At 35.3% G+C, this 27042-nt stretch overlaps 1 protein-coding gene across 8 annotated transcripts in view; it reads left to right on the top strand.

Annotated features, from left to right (window-relative positions):
* Positions 1-27042, top strand: part of LOC145663063 (uncharacterized) — a 287238-nt gene that overhangs the window by 214239 nt on the left and 45957 nt on the right. Inside the window, exon 4 of one of the 8 annotated variants that reach the window (XM_081729237.1) lies at positions 12459-13893. The exons of 5 other annotated variants lie outside the window; for them this stretch is intronic. In XM_081729237.1, coding sequence (XP_081585363.1) covers positions 12459-13878 — 1420 coding nt within the window. In that variant the 3' untranslated portion in view covers positions 13879-13893. Of the gene's footprint in view, positions 1-3452; positions 9826-12458; positions 13894-27042 lie in introns of those variants that run through there. 2 more of the 8 variants (XM_081729235.1, XM_081729233.1) reach the window with 2 other exon arrangements.

The following is a 27042-nucleotide window of genomic DNA, read 5'->3' as shown; positions in this document are numbered from 1 at the left end:
ACCATACTGTTTTCCGACTTGTATAAGGAGGAAATACCATACTATTTTTCGATTGGTATAGTAAAATAGTATTTTTCCATAATGTTTTACCGTAAATTATCAATTATGTGTAAACTTCGCTATTTTCAAGTGACTAATCTTACAATGATGTTTTAAAAGCTGGTCATTTGGGGGGGCCAGGAAGTCATTTGGGGGGGGGGGCCGATGGGCCCCCCATGGCTACACCCCTGCATAACTGATAAATAAAAATTAAGATGAATATTTCATACATATGTAAACAGTTAATTATTTATGTAGTTAGGGATAAAGAATTGTATTTTTATATGTCAACTGTCGCCGATCATTTGAAAATGAATATGGAAGAACCATGAAATAAAGTAAAGAGACACGCGTCATGCGGATTTATTTGATCACAAACGGTTATCGTCGAATATACAGGGTTACAAGAGCACTCTGATTAGCCAAATTTAAAAAAAAAAATACCCCTCTACAAGCGACGTTTTCTTTATCGCCTCTACGGTCAAATCGAAAGACCACACGACTAGTAATCAAGGGATTGGTGGTTCGCGCCCACCCATTGGTACTTTCTTTTCAACTTTTTAAAGTGTTTTTTAGACTCACCTTATGTAAACAAATCACGCATAAAGCCAATTTAACATACTTTGGGTGAGTAATTTTCGCTTATGGTATGGGGAAGAACATACTAGGTAAGTTCCTCACGTGCATGTCAGGCATGTGCCTAGGGGCGGACATAGACTGTGACTATCACCTGCCATCCATGTAATTTCTCTCTCGTAGGTACATAAGGCACATACTGGACACATTCCCATGTACCTGAGGGAATATGATAGGCATATGCCTGCTATGTAATTGTGCTGTTAGGGTATCTCAGTCTGTACAAAATTTATTTGAATCTATTTGGAGAAGTTTTCAACATATCATTTTGTCTAATAAATCATATTTAAAACACAAAATTGCTTTTCAAGTTTGGCGCCCTTTTCCCTGGCGCATCCTGCGAACGCGTAGTTCGCAGGATTCTAGATCCGGCCATAATGAAGTCGTAATTACTGTTTTTTGCATCGTACAAATTTTCCTCATCCTCTAATCTCTACACCCGCTTCCTGAATTAGAGTTTTAGTATTCCCTCTTGAGCAAGGCCCATTTACTGATATCTGGAACCGGAAGACTGACGTCTGATGTAGACCTCTTAACTATAACATTAGCAGTAAAGAAAATAAGGTTTAATTTGCACTAATTTTATAATATTATATTATTATTAGCTAAATAATAATAATAATAACGAGCGAGCTGAGGCTAGTTGTTAGGATTCTTGCTTCGCAATTAAGTGATACCGGGTTCGAATTCGGAGACCGGCCATCCTGACTGAGGATTTTCCAGGATTGTTCCTCAGGTATACTGGGATTGGATTAGTACTTAATCTAAAGCTCTGAAGACCTTCCTTCCATTTCCTTTTTCAATGTTGTTTTCATCTGTTGATTACTACTGTGTAAAATGACCTCTGAGGATGTATCTAGTAGCTTAAAGTAAATAAACAATAATGACATAATATATCTTCATGAAACGTGTGGGTTAATTTAACTACAGCATTACCGTTCCAACAGATGGTTTAAGTTTTATTATCAGTTATCAATTTCGTGTCTTTTAAATACTATTTTCATATTGTTTTAGCTTCCAATTGTCCCATGTATGTTCCCAGTGGGAATTGAACCTGAGATCACATGAACAAATGCGAATGAGTTAAATATTTTTGAATACTGTAATATACAAAATACAAAACACATCAATGATACGATGCATGAATATGTTTTGGTTACACCCTGCAATGTATGATTAAAGAAACTTGGAGGATGAAGCAATATAAGAGAAATTTCTTTTTTATTTACTCCTTCAACAAACCCCCGACCTCAGAAAGGCAGGCCATAACTTAGGTGATAAATGTCATAGAACGAACACTTTTATTAATAACTAATAATGTACATACAGTACACAACCATATCGCTCTCCTGAAATTCTCGTGTGTATGTTTAAATCTACTTTTCTGCTACTACAACTAGTCTATATTTTTTGTTGTACTTTCGAAGTGAAAGATATTTATTATTAAATTTGTTGATGGTTGGACTCTAGTGAATCAAAAACTACAATAAATCAAGATTTTGTTTTGTGTAGTGTTCCTGCGATTGGAAGAGACTTATCTAAAAGATCTTTCATGTGCATATGAGAAAATAGTCAAGTTTATTTTCTAAGAATAAAATACGGTAATTCTTTTCAATGTGAAGCTAAGTTCACGTGTAACTGAACTGCCACAACCAGGTAGTATGTTGGATATACCCACACCAACAACTGACCTTCACCGTATCTCCATTCGCATTCTACTAACGCTGTGAGGGCCAATTGAACATAGACTTCCATAGAAAGCAACAGAACTTTCTTGTTTATTTTTATACTATATTAGTGAATCCGAAAAAAGCTTTGACGAATTTTAAATATTCAAATTTCTCCACCACAATTTCAGATGTATTTTTGGATCCTCATATCATAATGCAAATAAAGATCTTTTAAATACACAAACTTAAAACAATATTAAAATAATACTCAAAATAAATGGGCATTTGCACTACTTAAAAAAAAAAAACATTTTTACTAATGAAAAATATAGCTTTTGACTTTCTACCCACTTTTTCAAAGAAATTTAAATACTGATTTTTCTAAAGCAATTCGTGATTTTTTTTTTTTTTTTTTTTTTTTGGAGAATGAAAGTCATGAGTCGGTTTCGAAACGTCAGCACTTAAATAGAACAAATTGTGGGTAATAGAGCAAAAGTATGTCATCGATGACCAGGGCGCAAAATTTCAAATCCAAACGCACTCAAAATTTCAAAAATGATAGTCGCCAGTATCTCTCATATACAAATTATGAGAGGTCTCCCCTCTCCACGGCTTTAAAGAAACAGATTACATCTCTCTCGTTGACGCTCCAAGAGGCAAACCATTTCGATTGAGGGTGGGAAAGGACGGTCGAATTACAACGTTGTGAAGACTTCATTTTCCATGTCCGTTGTGAAGGCTTCATATTCGATGTTTTCTCTCCCTCAGTGACAATTATTTTCGTGCAAAACAAACCGCAGCTGTGTGACTTTAGGCATAAACCATTCCTACTGAACATTGGTCGCCAGCTCTAATTCCTAGTCGCCACTGGCGACCTGGTGATCGGAAATTTTGCGCCCTGTCGATGACTATAAATACAATCAGCAGAAGCTGCGTGCAATATATAAAATTTCCTATATATATATATATATATATATATATATATATATATATATATATATATATATATATATATATATATATATATATATATATATATATATTCTCTATTGTATTAGAAAATTGAGTGACATATTATCGTTTTGTCATTTGATTGCTTTCTTCTAGGGTAATCTCAAGAATAAAAGGGGAACCGCCAGCTAAGTCAGTCGTGGCTATTACATCACCCAACGTAAGTGAGGTCTCGTTGAAGAATGAAAAATCGCTGGAAGGAAATGTTATAGTAGGCGGTAATATGCGTATGTCGTTCGTGAACAACCCTTTAAAAGTGCCTCAAGCAAATGTTGGTCAAAGGGCAATTCCTTTGACACCTCAAGTTACGCCTACACTTTATACAGTTTTGCTTACACCTCAAAGTACTAGTCAAGGAATAATCCGACAAAAGAGTCAATTTCTGCCTCAGTTGAAATCAGTGAGTGTCCAGGAAGAAACTTCAGTTCAGGATAAAACGAAAGATGCTTCGGGAACTTCTATTACTACAAACGTACTTCATCTTCACACACTAACATCGAATAATATACATTTATCAGAGAACGGTACAGACTCAGTGAAGAATAAAAATAAGGATGATCCAAATACTGTAGCACTTACATGCAATCAATGCTGCGCGTACTTTTCTTCTAAAGGGAAGTTAAAGTATCATAAACGGAGGATCCATAGTGGAAATATATACCAGTGTGCCGAATGCCCAAAATCATTTGCTGGACCGTATCATCTTAAACACCATGAGATGACCCATAGGAATAGAAAGCCTTTTGAATGTTCCATATGTGGAAATGGTTACGTTTCTTACAGTGCTTTTTGGTTGCACCAGAAAATTCATTCAGGTTCATTGAATTTTGAATGTGATTTCTGTAATAAGAAGTTTCCTACTGAAGCACAATTAGATCATCATCGTAAGAAGCACACTAATACAACTTCATTTGATTGTGATATATGTGGGGAAGGTTTCTTTGAAAAAAATGCTCTAAGGGATCATATTTATGAACATATGGGGGAGAAACCTTATGTTTGTGATACATGTGGCGAAAGCTTTTCGCGGTCTGATCGTTATCGTCGTCATTTGCAGATTCATAAACCCAAAGGCTACCATAAGTGTGACATTTGTGGAAAAGTGATAATAGGACGCAATCCTTTCAGGGATCATATGAGGAGACATAGGGACAATAATTTTGTTTGTGATGTTTGCGGTAAAACAGTGACGTCACGTCCATCTTTGGAGAACCATAAGCGTTCTCATACAGGCGAAAAACCATATTGTTGTGATGTTTGTGGGAAAGCTTTTAAAACAAGATCAATTTTTAAGGTTCATCGAAGAATACACACTGGAGACAGGCCATATGAATGTGATGAATGTGGAAAATCTTATACTCAGAGAAGCACATTGGTCATTCACAAACGGATTCACAGTGGAGAAAAGCCGTACGTATGTGACATTTGCGATAAAAGATTTCCATCAAAAACTACGATGATAATTCACAGAAAAACGCATCTTAAAGGTAATCGGAATAATGACAAAAACGAATAAGTAACCAAAATGTTTTCGTTAAGACTGGTCAGTACCTGTGTCATATTTGTTTCACAGTCCATTGGTTTATATGAGCAAGTATTCCGCTTTTTTCTTTGAAATTAACGGGTAGTTTTTAACTGTTTAATTTTGCTCATTTGTATTTAAAGTATCTTGCTATGTAAAAATTATTTCTGTGCAGTGCCGTTGAGAAGAAAACTTTACAGGATTTAACCTCTTGAACGAAATATTACGCAAAATTACAACATTGATTATATTAAGATATGTATACAAACATCTGAAATTATATGAATTTTGGGGTTTCAATGCCTCTTTAATGAAATTCTGCGTATATTATTGCCACATATTCATTCATTTTTGTACATATTCGGTCGGAGACCAATATTTAGGAATTGTCATGTAATATTGAGACATTTGAACATACTTCGTATTACATTATTTTTACATAGTTTCATTAACTTTGTAATTGCTTTTGTAACAGAAATTTAACCAACTCCGTTTTGAATTACGATATGGTTGGAATAGCCTTGAAATAAGTTTGCAACTTACTGTACAGTTTGGTGCACAAAGGAAGGACATTTTTTTACAGTACGAACATAGTTTTCATATAAGGTACGAGGTGCACACCGAAAGTACGTGCCGTCTTGTGCTTATTTCCTTTAATGATCAAATACAGAGAACTAATCGGTGTCGTTCTCAACAAACTCTCCCTCTTTACTGATATACAGTTGCCTTCGCTGCGTTAATTTTCTGCAGTATGTGGCATAGTTATCTTTTGGGGCATGTTTCAGACACTGGAAAATATCACTTCACATTGATGATCTAATGACAAAATGGCGTTCACGAAGAAAATCCTTGAGGTTTGGGAACAACCAGAAGACACTCGGGGCTAAACCTGGCTAGTAAGGTGGGTGTGCCAGTGATTCGATACGTGTTCAGCCAAGAATGTGATCACAACATTATCACGGTATGGAGGTGCATTGTTCATTTGGAGGATGAAATTGCCATTTGCCATTTATGGTTGTTTCTCAGTCAGTTTTATCAAAAAATTCTGTACCCGCAAGTGTACGAAATTATTCGCCCATAATTATATGAGCTTTCGGAACAGGATAGGACAAGACTCTCTAAGAATCCCAGAAGATAACGTACAGCACCTTCTCATGGGATGTCACCTAACGATTTTTTATGGGTGGAAGTGAAGTGGAATCCGTGTGTTTCCTTTAGATCGACCTTTTTGTTTCTGGATTGAATAATGGAATCTGTGGTTCATCCATGGTCACAACACTTTTCAAGAAATTGCGTCCTTCTCTTAAGAAGCTTGTCAAATTTGCAACACTCGATCGATTCCTTCTTTCTTTTATCGCTAATAAGCCTTTGTGTTACACAGCAAGAAGAAACTCTCCTTAGCCCGAGTTCGTTTGCAATTATTTGTTCTACTTTTCCCTTGTTAGCCCCAGTGTATCATAAACCTTCTGTATGGTGATACGCAGATATTCTATCTTTCATGATGATATTTTCAACATGGGCAATATTAACGTCAGTTGATGCTGTTTTTTTGGACATCCAGACCTCTGCTTAACTTTCACAATCATTCGCCCTGCAAAAACTCATGCACCACTTGCTAACAATGTTTTCTGCCGAAACACTATCACCACACACCCTACAATTGGGGGATAAATATTGTTGCACATTGTCCAGCTGTGGGGACGAATTTCACGGTTGTTCTTCAGCCGAAAATTCTATGTCCCCGGGCGGTATCATAAATACGTCTTAGTCTTTCAGGCACTATGACTCAACTGCTGCTATCTAGTAAACAAAACTTATACTTGTAAGAAACGAAAGAAGGAGGTTTTCGACGTCACAGTTGATTTCCTCAAATGACACAAAATATATATATGCTTCGGAAGAAAACGGCACGTACTTTTGATGTGCACCTCGTATATATGTCGTTCTTTTGTCGCGTGTCATACGGATGTATTTTATTTACAAGAACAAAAATGTTTTCATTTGTTTAAACATATATAGTAAGTTTTTATGTATACAAACGATATATATAAATCGAATATTAGTTAAATAAATAGAATAGATAGAATATTAGTTTACTTTATAAATATTAAAAATGTGTAGTACTGAATTTATTTTTCTCAAAGCAGGATGCATTTAGATAGATCTGAAGAAGAAATCACTAAAATCAAAACGTTAACATAATTTTCATTGGAAAAAAAAAAAGATAGAGAGAAAGAAAGAAAGACTACCTCCTCATATAAATAAATGGATTGAGAAACCAGGATCGCGCAAGTATAAACATCTTTAAATGTAAATATATTTCTTGTGGTAATTCTTTAGAAACTATTTTAGGTTTTCCCAATTCAAATTCAAGCATCCTATTCAGTGGAACCACTATAATCAAGAAATTATTAGTTCTATGAGAAGGAATATAATAGAAACGTAAAGCAAGTGTGAGTTTGCATCTATAATCATGTCAAGATTCTGTACTAAATTTTAACATATAAAGGCTGTATATTCTAAAATAACGTGAAACTCTAGGTACCAGGACCATTTTTCTTCAATTGGCAGCATTGTTGGGATAAGTTCATCTAGTAACATTGGGATCAATGACGAGCAGTTTGTGTCCTATAGAGCTCTGTGAACGTGTTTAGATGTTTGTTGCAGATTATAATCACTTGTTATTGAATTAGATGCAATTAATGAGCAGTGTGTCAGTTTGATTACCCTAAATGTTTCTGTCTTTAAAACATGAAGCTTGGAACTTTATGAATATTCTGTTTCTGGCACATAATATTTATCAAGTTCTGAGCTGCATGTTTTAAAGACACATTGCAATTCACAAGGGACTGTAGAATACTTGCACCTACTCACTTCTAACGAGCTGCACATGGGCCAGGTAGCCAACAGTAGCTGACCGTAAATCAACCAACAAAAAAAGCCCACGATAAAAGGCATACTCGTACTCCAAGATCGAGATCCATATTATTTGAATGCACTTCGCAGCTTGCTGGGAAATTAGCCTCCGATAGACATATAAAGAATTAGGATTTGGATGTAATACTTTATTACGGAGATGATAAGAACGACTTAGGCATGTGTAAAGTATTTGGGGAAACTAGTGCAACATCGCCTTTCGATGTGCAAAAATAATTGACATGGAAATGTCCACTCATTTACCTGGAACGGTTTGAAAGAGGATATGAAGCAATCCTTCGTCACATTATTGCGATGAACGAAATGTGTGTTAGGTTTTATGAACTTAAACTGAAATGGAAATCAAATAAATTGTGTCACCCGTCTTCCCTATTTCCAGACAAATCGAAGCGATGAACGAATTTCAAGGCGACTGTAATACTGGTATAAGACTACCGAGGAATTATTCAAGTGCATGGTATTCACAAGGGACAACAGTCATACTGGCTACTATGCATATATCGTCTACGCCATGCTATTAGGCAATAGAGAGCGTATCTTCTGCTACCACGAAAATCGGTGATTATCCTGTATGACAACGCCAAATGCCATGTGTCACATGACGTGCAGAACTTACTGCAGGATTGAAAATGGGAGGTAGAACGCCCCTTCCCCCCAACCTACTCTCCAGACATTGAGTATTTGTAAAAATGCTTTGTTTCCTAAACTAGGACCACTAGGGGGAAACTCTTCCGTGGCATCCCCACTATCATTTCTACCAAAGAGCTCCCTCTCGAAATGCGGTTGAAAGAAAGAGAGAGAGAGAGAAAAAAAAAAAAAAACTCAGCGCCATGTTTATAACATCCCAGCAGCAGGATATTAAGTTGAAGTATTGTGATCACTCAGATTAGACATATTTGTACTAGATGTATTGTTATTTGAAGGAAAATGATCCTCGTATTTAACAAAATAATAGTTGCATTATGATCATGTATATAACACTTCTATTTGGGATTTTTTTTTTTTTATGAACCTGTGAACGAAGTAATAATAATGTTCCTATGTTAATAGTTTGAATGCATAATTGTGTCATTCTTCAGAAATATTTACTTTGAGAAACTTTTTTATGTATTGGAAATAATGTAAAATAAATACTTTCTGTCTTGCAAATTATTTTCCAAGAAATTTAAATTATATTTTTGTTTGTAATTGATTTACAAAATGTTAAAACTCATTTCTGTAACCTGTAGTCATCCTCAGTTTCATAGGAGTATTAACTATTTCAAAAAGTCTGTATGGAACCGAGTATTATTAAATATATCTTATTGTTCCTTATCGATTCATCAATGAATGCAAAAATTATTGCCGAATAAATGCGTTAGAATGTTATGAATTATTTTAAGCCAAATCTGTGTGATTGTATTTTGTTGTCAGTTCAATAAACAAATAGAATTGAAGATGGAATGGAATTGTAGTTATACAATTGTATAGTGGCAGCAGTGACCTGTAGAAACCTTATTGTTTAAAAATTCTGCTGTTTTGTAATGTGATATGTTGAAATATGCCAGGTTGCTTAAGTTATTCAACCTCAGCTCCATATATTCTTGTGACAAAAGGTATTCTAATTTTTCTTGTTATAGTATGCACTTATATGCTAAGAACAATTCTTAGATTTTTGTAAGACTAGAAATTGTCATAACGTGCGTGTAGAGCATATTTTTTTTTTTTTTTTTTTTTTAGATCTGTGGTGATAAGCTCTATGTTACTTCATGGTCACTTAAATTCAACGGAACTGATGTCAGTCTATAGAACTAATTTTATTCCTTTGTTGTACTTATATAAATTTATTACGAAGTCTTAATTTAAATGAATTTGATATATTGGAATGTCTTGTGTGTTTCAACTTTAAATTTCACAATAAAATAATAATTTCTGTCAAAATTATATCCTAATAGATACCGTATGTGTTTGCATTATGAAGCATATAGCTGTATGTGTTATATATATTAATATCTTGTCTTTTGGACTGAATTGTTGTAAATTATATTTTTAAAAAATTATTAATTTTTTTTATTAATATCAGTTTCTATAAAACCCATGATTTTTAAAGAAATCAATCAATCAAGTACCTAATTACCTCTCTCTCTCTCTCTCTCTCTCTCTCGCTCGTCCTTGTGTGTGTGTGTGGGGGGGGGGGGTTAAGTGTATGTATATGTATTTGAAAGAAGTTCAGTACAGTATTAAAAAGAATCATGCAGCAACATTTGTGTTGCCAAGACCAAATGATTAGAAGGTCTTTGAAGAGATGGAGGAAAAATACAGACGTTGAGACAAAACACACAGAAACGATTCTGTTGTTATAATAATGGCAAAGGATGAGAAAGATGTAAAACAAAATGAAATCTTTAAGTTTTATGCTCCAAGGTTATGCCGGCTAAGGCTAAAGGAGAGAGTGATGATGAGAAATGAATGAAATGGTGAAATGAAGGAAGTAGGAGAAAACAGGATAAATGGAGAACCTCGGGAAAACCTCACACACACGATGTTTGTCCACCAAAAGTCCACTTGGTGCGAACTGAGATCGAACCAAGGACCCAATGCACCGGATGTGAACACTCCACCATTGAGCTATCGCGGTCCCCCGAAGAGGCAAACAGCATCAGGATACAAATTATCGTAAGCAAATCGATAAATAACAGTCAGATAAAACAAAGGGAAAATGCAGGAAAAAATTGATTAAGGCATTCACGACATTAAAAATAAATAAATCTTTTTGATTACTAATCATTCTACCTTTGAAACTACGTATAATGTAAAAATAAAATCTTATCCAAGCAAACTCTTATTATTAATATTCACTGTTCCAGTTTCGGCAGTATATTGTTGCCTTCATCAGATAATACTATATGTCTGATCAAAGCAGTGATATATTACCTAAATTGTAACACAGATTATCAGTTTGTTTGTTTTGGTTAGATTAAATATTGATGAAATAAATGTGTTGTTGATAGCTCACCTTCTGAGATAGTACTAGAATGTACGATTTGGTAACCCAAATGCAAATTTGACATATACTGATTCAAAGGTATCGTATTTTAGTATTATCGCCTGAATCCGAAAATTTTCCCGATAACATCATATCCTTACTTCGAAGGGGAGAAAAATATGCTAAATTTGTCTTCTTTTAGCTTCCGGAATATTGCTGATTGAAAAGAATTATACAAAATGACTCAAAATAGATACTACAGAAAAATATGTAAGTTCAAAAAATGTTAGTAAAATATAAAGAGGAAGCAAATAAATGAATATATATATATATATATATAAAGATATAAAAGAAGAAAAATATACAAACAAGAAAATAAGAAGATAAAAAGTTTATTTCCAGAAGTAGGAAGTTTAGAGTTTATCAGTGGAGTTTCAATAGAATGCATAAATAGGAAAATGTTGCAATTACATATCTGATGTTTTTCCTTTTAAAGATGTATTTATGGAACCGCAGGAGACGAGTCATTCAAAGTTATTCTTGATGGCCGGAAGTGAAAAATACATATATATTCTCTAGTTACCTAAGGGAAATATGTTTGATTTTAAAGTTCTTGGGTAAAATTTCATCGAAAAAAAAAAGTGTAGTTAGGCTTTAAAGAGCCCCGAGAACTCACCAAAGTGTCATGAACAAAAGGGAGAATGACCTTTCTTGACCTCAAGCTCCTTCTTGTTCTGACTGTTTTAGGAAAATTTGACATCACCTATCACATTCGTCGAATAACTAGAGCTGCATTTCGTAAAGTAGATCGTGTCCTGTAAAAGATTTAACTAAGAAATTTACTCTTCTATTTCGTTATATTCTCATATGCGTCTTAATTCTTCAGATGACAGTTCTGCTCATTACAAGTATTTCCTGGCTTGACCATTTTTAAAATCGAGATTCTTTTCATTATTATTATTATTATTATTATTATTATTATTATTATTATTATTATTATTATTATTATTATTATTTTAACTTATTTTCGTTTAACTTGAAATTATCAATACTGCTGTAAGAGTGAGCTGCAATTCCGATATGTAAAGTGGCTCTCAGTCATGATTGTAATTGTAAATTAAAGTCCTTTGTGGAGCTTTCTTCTTACGGAATGTGAAATAACAAAATTGAAAAGTTAACTTCACTACTCAAGTGATAAAACAAGGATTTCTAATAATGTAAAACAAATATATTACGTTAACTTCTTTAGCCTTGAACATGGCATCCATTTTCCTTCACCATCCCTTGAGGATAAATCTTGGGTGAACACTAAAAGAAGTGTTATAAAAGTCTATCGAAAACCGAGGATGTGTTGAGATATTTCAAGATCTTAATTTAAGAATGTCGTCGTGCATTAAACATCATTAACAAAATTTAAATAAAAATAGTGCTGTGTGCATATATGTACAGTGGTGGAAATGCATATAAGGACAACTTACATGCATCTTCCAATCTAAAGGAAATTCACATCACATAATACGTCTCATCACAAGTATATTATCGACAATTGTGAATACAATCATCCGCGGAAGCTGCGTACAATGTATAAAATTTCCTATATACATATTATTTTTTCTGTATTGTAATAGAAAATCGAGTGAGAGATTATCCTTCTATCATTTGATTTCCTTTCTTTTAGGGTAGTTTCAAGGATAAAACAGGAACCGCCAGCTAAGTCAGTCATGGCTATTACATCACCCCACGTAAGTGAGGTCCCGTTGAAGAAACAAAAATCGCTGAAGGGAAATTTTATAGTAGGTGGTAATATGCGTATGTCATTTGTGAACAGCCCGTTACAAGTTCTTCAGACAAACGTTGGTCAAAGGGCGATTCTTTTGGCACCTCAAGTTACGCCTACACTTTATACAGTTTTGCTTACACCTCAAAATACCAATCAAGAAATAATCCAACCAAAAAGTCAATTTCCGCCTCAGTCGAAATCAGTAATAGTCCAGCAAGAAACCTCAGTTCAAGGTACCAGTAAAGTTCCTTCGGAAATTTCCACTACAACCGAAGTACAAAATCTTACAGTAACAACGAACAAAATAAATTTATCAGAGAAAGTTAAAGACTCAGTGAAAAACAAAAATAAGGATGATGCAAATAATATATTATTTCCATGCAATCAATGCTGTGCACATTTTTCTTCAATTGATAGGTTAAAGTATCATAAATCGAGGGTACATGTTGGACGTATATACCAGTGTGCCGAATGCCCAAAATCATTTTTTCGACGTTATCTTCTTAAATATCATGAGATGACCCACAGCAATAGAAAACCCTTTGAATGTTCCATATGTGGAAATGGTTACGTTTCTTACAGTTCGTTTTCGTTGCATCAGAAAATTCATTCAGGTTCATTAAATTTTGGATGTGATTTCTGTGATAAGAAATTTCCTACTCAAGCACAACTTGATCATCATTGTAAGAAGCACACTAATACGACTTCATTTGATTGTGATATTTGCGGGGAAGGTTTCTTTGAAAAATTTGCTGTAAAGGAGCATATTTATGAACATATAGGGGAGAAACCTTATGTTTGTGATACATGCGGCGAAAGTTTTTCTCGGTCTCAGCGTTATCGTAATCATTTGCAGATTCATAAACCCAAAGGCTACCATAAGTGTGAAATTTGTAGTAAAGTGTTTAAGGGACGTCATCCTTTCAGGCATCATATGAGGAGACATAGGGAAAATAAGTTTGTTTGTGATGTTTGCGGTAAAACAGTGTCGACACGTTCATCTTTGGAAGATCATAAGCGTTCTCATACAGGCGAAAAACCATATTGTTGTGATGTTTGTGGGAAAGCTTTTAAAACAAGAACAATTTTTAAGATTCATCGAATAACACACACTGGAGACAAGCCATATGAGTGTAATGAATGTGGAAAATCTTATACTCAGAGAAGCACATTGGTAATTCACAAACGGATTCACAGTGGAGAAAAGCCATACGTATGTGACATTTGCGATAAAGGATTCCCATCAAAAACTACTATGATGATTCACAGAAAAACGCATCTTAAAGGTAGTAAGGACAAAGGCAAGAACAACAAATAACCAAAATATTTCTGCTAAGGCTGGTCAGTATCTTCGCCTTTTTTGTTTCACAGCCCATTAGTTTATATGAACAAGTATTCCTCTTTTTTTTTTTTCCTTGAAATTAACGGGAATTTTTTTTTAACTATTTCATTTTACTAATTTCTTCAGTTGTGTTTAAATGCATCTTGCTTTGTAAGAATGATGTATATACACTGCCGTAGGCAAGGAATATTTCAGGGTTTTAACTTCCTTGAACAAGATATTATTCAAAATTGTAAACGTTTACTATTTCAAGATATATATATACAAACATCTGAAATCATATGAACTTGGGGTTTGAATCGCTCTTTGATGAAATTCTTCGTATGATGTTATATATTCATCCATTTTTGCACATAATCATTCGATTTTTGAATATACTTGGTATTACATTAATTTTACATAGTATCGTTAACATCGTAATATATTTTGTAAGACAGAAATTTGAACCACTTCTTTTTGTATTTGCTATCGTTGAAATACTCTTGAAGTAAGTCTGCAACTTGTACAATTTGGTGGACATAGGAAGGACATTTTGTTTTAATAGTCCAAACCATTTTCATATAATGTACGAGGTGCGCACCAAAAGAAGGTCCGTTTCGTTCTAATTACCAAGGTGAAGGAAATATAGGGAATAATCGAGGCATCAACTTGACAAAAGTGCTCTCCTTTTCGAGTATAAGGGCACATCACGTAACAATTTGGCATCCAATATTTTTTGAATATATACGCATCACTGATCACAAAAATGCCGGATGCTGGGGAAGAGGGGAAAGCCGAAATTTTAGCCGTTTCTATTACTCAATATCTCCGAAATCATTGGAGATAGTGCATTTTTTTCTTTTTGGTCTAATTGTCTTCTACAATTTAATTTTAGTGCATTTTTGTGTTAATGGTTTTCTTGTTATTTCCGTTTTTACCCAGTATTGGCTGCGCGCGAAGTCAGTTTTTTTTTTTTAAACCGCAGATTCTTTAAAAGATTGAAATCGGGAAAATGTTTCCTCTAAAAAGTTTTTCGTCATTTTGTGCTCTTTCAAAAAATGTATACTTATATTAGTGTAGGACTAATAGTGCTTGGATTATAAGCGACTTTATTCTGCCTTGTGCGAAACCGATCACGGCGCGGCCCAAGTGTTACCTTCCCACAAATGGTAGATATTGACAACTGGTATGATTAACATATACATCATCTTGTCTGTTTGCAAGTATATAATCCTGATGATTAAGTCCATCTATAACCTAATTAACAATATCCATTTTTAATATAAATTGAGGCCTGAGGGGCTTTTTGCAAAACTATCCCTTGTCAAGAAAAAAAATTTCTGAAGAATAAAAAGAAAGCTTTCTCTAGTACACACTATGAAAAACTCTGCAAATCTGTTTCTCTATAGGTATCTGCGATACCTTCTAATACATGCACAAATATGCAACTTTCTATTCATTTTTCTGAGAAAATCTTGTTTTGACAAGGACTATTTTTGCTACAAGTCCTTCGGTTTATGTACTACAATGGTACTGAACGAAATTAAGTAGGAACCAGATTCCAACTTGTGTTCCAAGAGGAACTCGAACAATTTGTCATCCACTTTTTTATATGTATTATCACCTTTCCCTCTTAATACTTACTGTATCGGTAAGAAAAAAGCATGAAATAATATATGCTAACATAAATGATCAATTTTTAAACTGTTAAATTTTATTTACAGAAGAAGCACTTGCCTATTATTAAGATTGTGTACAGTTGCTATAGTACAATAAATCTATAATAAGAAACGTAATAGAAAGAAACCATATGCTTATGAAATCTCTACATAAGAGTACAAATTATTTAATTTGTAGAATTAGTTCTCAATGTTATATCACTCTTACATCTAAAAAAGATAAAGAAATTTGTGATGTCTTTAATACATCATTCAGTCTTGTTCATCACTCTGTTCATTAACTGATATTGAATTTCTCCACTCGCTCGGACAACTACACATTAGAGTGCACAAGAAACCGCAATTCTTACATTTGCATTTCACTTACACACTCAAGTTTCTGACAGCTACACATGGTAATCTCAAAACAAGCCTTGGGAATATCTACGAGTGTTTTCAAAACTGGTCTTAGAATTTGGTCCTCCAAGTACCATTAGAAATCTTCAGGCCTTGGTAGATCGATCTCACACTTACCATCGTTTTCCCAAATTGCTGTAATGGAATCTCTTTATATGTTTTTTCAGAACGTGACTTGTTTGAGGTAATCTCTGCAGCCTACATTTTCTTACAAGTAGCCTAGCTTTATAAAAGGTTTTTGCAAACCTTGAGGAGCTTTATGAAAAACGGTTCTGCAGATTCAATTGCACTTGCTGATAGACGAATCTGTCCTAGGGAAAATAAAAGGTTAGTTTTCTGAGTAAGTAGATCATAACTCTTTATTGTTGTTTCCGGTAGTTTTAAAGATCAGAAGACTGTTAAGTCAAACTTAGATGTTGAAAATCTTGAGGGGAAGCATGAAGAAGCAGATTCTAGAATGATACTTCATGTTGTGAATCATAATTAAAAAAAAAAAAAAAAAAAAAAAAAAACTGTTGTGAGTAGAGACACCGATGTATTCCTGCTGTTAATACACCATTATGACAGAATTTCTTGTAAAGAATTATAAATGATGACGGGGGCTCCAAAGACAAGAAGATTTATTTCAGTTCACCACCTTTGCCACCAGTTATTTGAGAATGAGAAGAGAGGTATAATGGCTTAACAAACTCTACTTGGATGCGATATAACATCATATCCAGTTGAAATATCAAAGATTAAGAACTAGTCTACATACTAAGAAAACTGTGACCTTTTATTTTCTTTAGGACAGATTCCTCTATCGGCAAGCGCAATTGAATCTGCAGAACTGTTTTTCACAAAGCTCCTCGAGATTAATGCGAAGACCTGGGATGAAGCTAGGCTTCTACTTCTAGGAAAATGCAGCCTGTAGAGATTATTTCCAATAGTGAAGCTCTGAAACAACATATAAAGAGATCCCATTATCCAACAGCAATTTGGGAAAACGCTGATAAGTGTGAGATCGATCTATCAAGGCTAGAAGACTCCGAATGGTACTTGGAAGACCAAATTCTGAAGTCAGTTTTGAAAACACTCGAAGATGTTCCGAAGGCTTGTTTTGAGATTACTATGTGTAGCTGTCAGAAACTTGAGTGTGTAAGTTTGAAATGCAAATGTAAGGATCGCGGTTTCATGTGCACTGCAATGTGTAGTTGTCCGAGAGTGTGTAGAAATTCAATATCAGTTAATGAACAGAGTGATGAAGAAGACTGAATGATGCATTAAAGACATCATAAATTTCTTTATCTTTTTAGATATAAGGGTAATATAACATTATTGAGAACTAATTCTAGAAATCAAATAATTTGTTCTCTTGTGTCGAAATTTCTTAAGCATATGGTTTCTTTCTATTACGTTCATTATAGATTTATTGTACTATAGCAACTGTACACAATCTTAATAATAGGCAAGTGCTTCTTCTGTAAATAAGTTCAACAGTTTAAAAACTGATCATTTATAAAGTATGTTAGCATATTCTATTTCATGCTTTTTTCTTACCGTTACAGTAAGTATTAAGAGGGAAAGGTGATAATATATTAAAAAAAATTGAAGGCAAATTGTTCATGAGTCCCTCTTGGAATACAATTTGGAATCTGTTTCCTGCTTAATTCCGTTCAATGCCATTGTAGTACATAAATCGAAGGACTTGTAGCAAAAAGAGTCCTTGTCAAAACAAGATTTTTTTTTTTTAGAAAAATATATAGAAAGCTGCATATTTGCGCATGTATTAGAAGGTATCAGAGACACGTATAAAGAAACCGATTTGTAAAGTTTCTAATAGTGTGTACTAGAGAAAGCTCTCTTTCCCTTCTGCAGTTTTTTTACAAGGTTATTTTTGCAAAAAGACCCTCAGGCCTCATTTGATATTAATATATATAAATATATATATATATATATATATATATATATATATATATATAGAGAGAGAGAGAGAGAGAGAGAGAGAGAGAGAGAATATATATTAATCTTCATCAGGTATTAATATCTACCGTTTGTGGGAAGATACCTCTTGGGCGCGCCGTGATCAGTTTCGCACACAACAGAATAAAGTCGCTTATAACTCAAGTACTATTAGTCCTACACTAATATAAATATACATTTTTTGAAAGAGCATAAAATGAGGGAAAACTTTTAGAGGAGACATTTTTCCGAATTCAATCTTGCAAAGAATCAGTGGCAAAAAAAACTGACGTCACGCGCAGCCAATACTGAGTAAAAACGAAAATAACAAGAAAACCATTATATTTAGCACAAAAATGCACTAAAATTAAATTGTAGAAGACAATTAGGCAAACAAAATTTTTAAAAAATCGGATGCTCTAGCTCCAATAGTTTCGGAGATATAGTGAATAATAGAAACGGCTAAAATTTCGGTTTTCCCCTCCCTTCCTGTGAGGTGTTTTTTTTTTTTTTTTTTTTTTTTTTCAGGCATCCGGCATTTTTGTGATCGGTGATGGGTAGATATTCAAAAAATATTGGATGCCAAATTGTTACATGATTTGCCCTTAGAACTCAATTTTTAAGCCCCGATGCCTAGACTAGAAGTAATCTGTGTCTATTTCTTAACAAACTCTCCTTTATTGTTTCAAGTTTCCATAGTCATATTTGGAGGGGAGGTGTTTCAAATACTGGAAAATTGCACTTCCCAGGGAAAATAGTGTCTATGAAGAGAATCCCAGATTTTTTAGAACAACCAGAAGTCACTCGGGGCTAAATCTGGTGAGTAGGGTGAGTGTGGCAGTTCAGTATCGTGATTAGCCGAGTGATATCACAACACTAGCTCCGTGTGCCGTGCACTGTTCATATGACGAATGAAATTGCCATTTGCCATTTATGGTCGTTTCCCTGTCAGTTTTATATATATATTTAAAAAAAGCAAAAGAAGGATTCTTAGAGGAGAACGCTAAGCCCCACGTGGCTAGGATGACCCGAGACACAATTCTATGCCTTGGATGGGAAACTATTGTATCCGCCATACTCTCCGGACACTGCACCGTCCGATTATCGCCTGTTCCATTCCTTCGACAATCACCTTAGAGGACACCAGTTCAAATCCTTAGTAGATACCTTCTTCGCTTCACGGCCCACCAAGTTCTACCGCAATGGAATCCATGGCCTTTCAGAACATTGGCAGAGGGTCGTCTATGCTGATGGGAACTATTTTTGATCTTACAGGCACGTCTTAGGTGGCATATCGATGTTAGAAGGTGGTGGGTGAAAAAGCGACAGACCTTTCTTGGTTACTTTTGTAGAAGTTAATTCGTTAGAAACTACTTCAGGTTTTCCACATTCAAATTCAAATAGCCTATTTAGCAGAACTACTATAATCAAGGAATTATTAGTTCTAACTTAGTGAAGGAAGATATTACGAAGGTAAATCAAGTCTCAGGCATCTAAAACTATCTAAAACCAAATCCAAAATTTTATCGTATAAAAAGGGTATGTTCTAAAATAAATGAAATACACGGTACGAGGACCATTTTTCTTCAACTGGCAACATTGTTGGAATACGCTTTTGTAGTATCATTGTGACCAATGACGAGCAATTTGTGTACTGGAGAGTAGCGTGGACGTGTTTACATGTTCGTTGCAGATTATAAGCACCTTTTACTGAATTAGAAGCAGTTAATGAGCAGTGTGTCAGTTTGATTGCGCTAAATAATGTTTCTGTTCCAGAAACAAGGCGTTCATAAAGTTCTAAGCTGCATATATTAAAGACACATTGCAGTTTCACAAGAGATTGTAGGAGACTTGCATTGACTCAGCTCTAAAAAGCCACACATTCACCAGGTGACTAAGAGTTTCTGACCGTTTGTCCACCGTCAAAAAATACGATGAAATGCACACTGTTCACCAGCAGATTCACATTATTTGAATGCACTTCTCAGGTTGCTGGCAAATTACCCTCCGATAGACATATAAAGAATTTGGATTTTAATGTAATACTTCATCATTAGCTGTGTGTTACGTAGATGATAAGAAACAACCTAGGCACGTGTAAAGTATTTGGGGAACGGGTGTAATATCGTCTTCCGATGTGGAGAAATAATAGAGTTGGAAATGTGTACTCATTTACCTGGAACGTTTTGAAAGGGAATATGAAGCATTCCTTCGTCACATTATTGGGATGGACAAAATGTTCGTTAGGTTTCATGAACTTAAAGTAAAATGGAAATCAAATAAATTGCATCAAGCGTCTTTACTGTTTTCAAAGAAATTGCAAGTGAACAAATTTGAAGGTGACAATAATACTACTATATCACTACCGAGGAATTATTCAAGTGCACGGTATTCGCAAGGGACAACAATCATACTGCCTACTATTCTTATATCTGTACACCCTCCTTTATAAAAAATAGAGAGCATATTTCCTGCTATCACAAAAATCGGTAACAATCCTGTATGACAACGCCAGATGCCATGCGTCACATGACGTACAGAACTTACTGGAGGATAGAAGTGGGGAAATATTAGAATCCCCTTCCTCCAAGCTACTCGCCGGACACTTGCAAAAATGCTGTTTCCAAAAATAGAACCACTACGAGGGAAACTCTCGACATCCCCACCATCATCTCTACCATTGAGCTCTCTCTCAGAACGCCGTCGGAAAAAAAAAGCACTTAACACCATGTTTAAAAACATCACAGGAGCAGGAGATTAAATTGAAGTATTGTAATCACTCAGATTAGACACGTGTGTACCAGAGGTATTGTTAGTTAAAGGAAAATGACTGTGGTATTTAACAGAATATAGTTGTATAACGATCATATATATATAATGGTTCGAACCGAGAAGTTTTTATATATATTCTGTATATATAAGAAAGCTATGAACCAGGTAATAATAATGGTTATGTTCCTATGATAATAGTCTAAATGAATAATTGGGTCATTCTTCAGAAATATCTATTTTGAAAAATTAGTTTTTTCTTTTTTTATATAGTGGAAATAATGAAAAATGAATCGTTTCTGTCTTGATATAAATAATTTTCGCAGAAGTTGTTTGTAATTCACAAAGTGTTAAAACTCATTTCTGTAACTTGTAGTCATCCTGTTTCATATACTGTATATATCAACCTATTTCACAAAGCCTTTGTGGAACCCAGTATTATTAAATGTATCTTACTGTTCGCTATCGATTTATCAATGAACGCAGAAATTATTGCTGGGAAAAAATTACAATCTTACGATTTATTTTAAGCCAAATTTGTGTGGTTGTATTCTGTAGTCAGTTCAATAAACAAATGTAAATGTAAATGGAATGGAATTGTAGTAGTTATACAATTGTATAGTGGCAACATTGACCTGTAGAAACCTTATTATTTAAACATTCTGCCTTTTGTAATGTGACATGTTGTAAGCAGTTTCTTAAAACACACACACACACACAAAGAGGAAACTTGCATGAAACTAGTATGTCAGTTTGCTTTCGTTATTCAACCTCAGCTCCAAATATTCTTGTGACAAAAGATATTCTGATTTTTCCTGTTACAATATGCACTTGTATGATAAGAGTAATTGATATTTTTGTAAAAGTAATTCATATGTTCGTTTAGAAATTCATGTTGTAGAGATTTTTTTTTTTTTTCAGATACGTGGTGATAAGCTCTAAGTTACTTCATGGTCACTTGAATTCAACAGAACTGACTTTAATCCATAGAACTGATTTTATTCCTTTTTTGTACTTATATAAATTTATTATTATTACTAAGTCATAATTTAAATGAATTTTATATATTGGAATGTCTAATAATTAAAGTGAAAATTATTTTTTTTATAGATATTTGTTTGCATTATATTTGTGTGAAAAAATATATTTCTAGACGTAAGAACATTAGAATTTATCAGTGGAACTTCAATATAATACAAAAATTGAAAAATGTTCATCTAACATATCTGATGGTTTTCTTCTTAATGAGGTATTTATGGAATTACAGGAGACGAGCCATGATAAAGTTACTCTTGATGGCTTGAGAGTTATTTTAAGCGAAATATATATATTCACTAGTACCTAAGGGAAATCTAATATGTTTGATTTTAATACGCTTGCGTAAAATGTCATTGAGAAAAGGAAATAAGAAGTGTTATTAGGCTTTAATAAAGGCTTCAGAACTCAGAAGATTGTCATAGACAAATTAGAGGCGATCTTTTCTTCACTTCAAGCTCCTTCTTATTTTGACTACTTTAGGAAAATTTGCCGTCTTCTTTCTCTTTGGTCGAATGACTAGAAGTGCATATGGTAAAGTAGACCGTTTCCTGTAAAAGATTTAACTAAGAAATTTACTCTTCTTTTACCTTATATTCTCGTATTCGTCTTAATTCTTCAGGTGACAATTGTGCTCATTATAAACATTCAATATCCTTTACTTTTTTTTCTTTTTTTTTCAAAATGGAGATCTCTTTTACGCATTATTATGATTATTATTACTATTAGTAACTTCGTTTCGCTTCACGTGAAAATAACGATACTGTTGTAAGAGTGATTTGCAATTCGGATTCGGACGTATTCAGTCTCAGTCAGGATTGTAATTGTAAATGAAACTCCTTTGTCGAGCTTTTTTGTTGTGGATTTTGAAATAAGAAAATTGCAAATTTAACTTCACTAGTCAAGTGATTAAACAATTAAGGATTTCTAATAACATGGAACCAACATATTACGTTAACTTCTTTAGCCTTAACAGGGTATTTATTTTCTTTCTCCATCTCTTGAGAATAAATCTTGAGTGAACACTAAAACCGTACAATAAGTGCTATAAGTCTTTCGAAAACCTTAGATGTAATGAGATATTTCAAAATCTTAATTTAAAAATGCCATCATTCATTAAATATCATTAACAAAATTTAAGAAAAAGTAACGTTGCATGTATACTCGTGGTAACGCATTTAAGAACAACTCGTATACATCTTCCGATTCGAAGGAAATTCACATCACATAATGTGTCTCTTTAGAGACCATGCTAATTTTTGTTTGAAGGTCCCAGCATATTGGTGAACAGAGATAAAAGTTGATCACAGTGGACAATATGTTTGCAAAAATAATTTTCCGTTCACTGAAAATATTTTTGGTTTGAAATTTTTTAGTTGAGAATTTTTTTTTTTTTTAACTTTCAAGCGTCGATAGGAGAAAAACATATAATGATCCTCAAAACAATCTAATTCGAGATTTCAATGGATTTCCTCGTTTCATCATGTTCCCGTAGATACCGCTACCGTAGTCCGTTCATTCTCATGCATATTCTCCTAGATCCAATATCATTCCACGTATCTGTACCAAACTTTAAACTTCCTATTCTAAAGAAATAAGGATAGTTTATTGTAGGTGGTTCAAACGAACATCACAACACATACACACTTTAGTGGAAAGAATATAAGCTTTGTTTAGAAAATCATTGAATGTTAATCCATATACATTAACCATTTTGAACCTATATTGATCAGTCTACTTACTGGAAAAATGGGGACTGTAACTATATGCATTTTGGCCTGGAGAACTTGAAAAAGTGAGTCACGATGTAAATGATACGCATATCCATAAACATTATTTAACTTCAGCTATGATTATACATCTACCTCTCTTTATGTATATTGTAAGGATTCCCACATTACAGCATGAGCACATGTTTACAAGCGACATGCGCTATTGTTTATAAGCAGCAGACGATAAACAAAAACAGGAAGACATGAAGAATAACATAATGGGAACCGAAGGAGAACGAGCTACCTGAAGAGGACCTATAAAAGTAGAACCAAAGAAGACGGAGGCATCAGTTGACCACTGATCGCTACCTTATAACAACTCTTGAGGTCACATTGGATGAAGGGGCTTTGCCTTTCCTAAAAATTCTCGAAGCTGCCTTGAAGCAAAGGGGATTCCTCAACACAAACCATACCTCGCGATGTTGCCATGAGCCGAGAAGGTTACGTAAGGACCATAATCTGAAGTCGCTACAAGACACCCCGGTGGCTGCCATGAGCGGAGGGGTTCCCGTATAAAACATTACTTCCTTCATTTCTGGTCATAAGGAAGATACATTAACTTGTAGACACAAAAACTATTTTGTATTTTTGTAAAATAAATAAGATCTAGAATCCCGGACTGTCATTGTCTCTACCCACACAACTTGTTGCAATATATATATATATATATATATATATATATATATATATATATATATATATATATACAGATGGTGATCAGAAAAATGGATACACCTGAACGAAATTGCAACTTACCAGATTAATATGGTGTTGGGCCACCTTTCGCCTTCAGAACAGCCTTGATGCGACGTGGGATGGAGGCATAGAGGACGTGAATGGTAGCAAGTGGAATTTTACAGCATTCCTCGTGCAGGGGATCGGCCAGTTCTGTGAGAGAGGATGGAGGTGGAAATCGTCGCCGGAGTCGTGTTTCCAAGACGGACCACAGATGTTCAATTATGTTGAGATCTGGGGATTGGGCGGGCCAGGGGAGGTGTTGAACTTCATCCCGATGTTCCTCAAACCACGCTGCAACAACGCCAGCTATGTGAATGGGTGCATTATCATCCTGGAAGATGGCGTCATAGTCCGGGAACAACATCCGGACCATAGGATGCAAGTGGTCTCCTAAAATTGCGACATAATCGTTGGCAGTGATTCGTCCGCTAAGTGTGACCACAGGACCCAATGAAAACCATGATATGGCGGCCCACAGCATCACCGAGCCGCCGCCATGTTTCACAGTTGGGCGGAGACACTGCAGATCATAAGCTTCTTTGGGCGTTCTCCACACATAAACACAGCCCGTGGTTGGGAATAGGGTGAAGGATGACTCATCCAACCATATCACACGTTTCCAGTCCTCAACGGTCCAAGTTGCATGGTCGCGGCACCATTTGCGGCGTGCGAAAGCATTATGGTCCCTGATGAGCGATTTGGCCCTTGCAACACGACCCCGTAAGTTCATGTCATGTAATTCGCGGCGGACTGTGATTGTCGAAACAGGGTGGGGGAGGTGCTGATTGAGTTCCTCCGTCACTTGCTCCGCAGTGGCACGACGGTTCTGCGTGACAATGCGCTTTAATACCCGGCGTGACCTGTCACTCATGATTTTCTTTCGCCCACTGTTCTGCTTCCCCGATGTGGTTTTCCCGTGTGTTGTGTAGGCCGTCATCACCTTCGACACTGTCCCACGGGACACACCTAACACAGTAGCCACTGCCGTCACACTCACTCCACATAACCGCGCATCAACAATTTGCCCTCTTTGAAAATCTGAGAGGTCTCCCATTTTACACTACCTCCGTCTGCTGCAGCCACTGGACACTGCTGTTCCACTGCGCCTGACGTAGTATGGAGACCGACCTAACACACCACCACCAGCGGTCCGGCGCTGCGGGCGCCACGACACCACTGCCAACCCATACATCTGACGTGTTGCCAACTACAGGTGTTTCCATTTTTCTGATCACCATCTGTATGTGTATATATATATATATATATATATATATATATATATATATATATACTAGTGAAAACTTACTTAAGAACATTCATGTACATCGCCCTAGTCGTATAAAATTAGAAATGCACGTCTGTAGAGAACATACTGATTTCAGTTTGAAGATACCAGCACATTGGCCAACCTAGATGGCAGGGCAATCGTTGTGTCCGTAGATCATAGGTAATGAATCAGCACGAGTGTAATTGTGTGAATCTGTTGTTTCTAATTACAGTCTGTGTCTGCAATGTCAGGATGACACTACCCAATGTCTATTATACAATCACTTGAATTCCAGTGTGGTTAATTGGTGGGGTTAGTACAGATCGGCTTGTTGTTTCTCATTATTCTCACTATTGTGGATCGTGACTTGTGATCTATGAGTATTAAGTTATGGGAGGCTTAGGTGACCCCCGACGCACAAGAGGTCATGAACAAAAGCATACTTCGGGCCGCTCTGACAACACGGCAATTGCCAGTGCAATCAGTTCCATTGTGGCCCTTTATTAACTGCTCGAATAATAACAATTAATTGCTGGAGAGAAAGCGATCAGCATTCCTCTCGAACAACTGCTATTGCCGAGAGTGTCTTTGGTGACTGCGGTATCGAAGTAAATGCAAAACGGTGGTATTAAGCGATGAAAGTAGGTTCTGTTTCGGACATTGGACTCGTATGCGTGTCCGTATGTGCAAATGACTGGGAAAATACAACGGTATTCAGCCATGCCCTGCAAATCCCACACTTGTCATTTCGGTATGGGGACAGTAAGCTACATATGTTGTTCTCTGATCTTCATGTAGGTGTGAATGACTACAGCGTTATACATTTGTAAAGTAGTTAGGCCTATTCTCCTACCTTATCTAGATGCTTTGCTCACTTGGTTTTTTACCAGCGTGGTCAGTATATGCCATCCACCCTGGCCTCTTAGGTCTTCTGATGTGGTCTCTACCGAATATCCATGTTGTATGAGGAGAAACGTCGACCGCCAGTTAAGCAACGGTCATTGCCAAGATCTCTAGCGAGTGTAGGATGTACCATAACCTGGCTAGGTGCGCAACGCAGATAGACAACCTACGACCGTTGCGAATGGCTGCTTCTACGGCCGCTCGAATTGGTTGCATATGCTTTTGTTTTTCCAACACCTGCAAAACATGTTCAGTTTCTATTACGAGGACCATTTTCGAATCACTATCCCCATCGTCTTATGCATGTACTTTTGAGGGAAATTAGTAAATTTCTTCTGGATGTTCTTAAATGCATTCCTACAAGTATACATATTTAATACTGGTGTGTATGTTCTCGCATCATAATGCAAAAACTAAAGCCTTTTAAGTACAGAACCGTGAAAGACAATTAAAATACTATTCAAAATGAATGAACATGTCCACTCTATGAAATAATAATAATATTTTTTTTAAAACGTATATTGAACATTTTTACTAATGAAAACTGAATTTTCGATATTATATCCGCTTTTTCAAAGAAATTTAAATACTGCTATTTGTAACGCGATTCGTGGACTTTTGAGAATGAAAGCCATAAGTCGGTTTCGAAGCACTTAGATAG

Source organism: Thermobia domestica, chromosome 10, assembly GCF_964235325.1.
Source record: "Thermobia domestica chromosome 10, izTheDome1.hap1.1, whole genome shotgun sequence".
Classification (NCBI taxonomy): Eukaryota; Metazoa; Arthropoda; class Insecta; order Zygentoma; family Lepismatidae; genus Thermobia; species Thermobia domestica.
The sequence above is the reverse complement of the archived record's forward strand: the minus strand, read 5'-3'. Positions and strand labels throughout refer to the sequence as shown.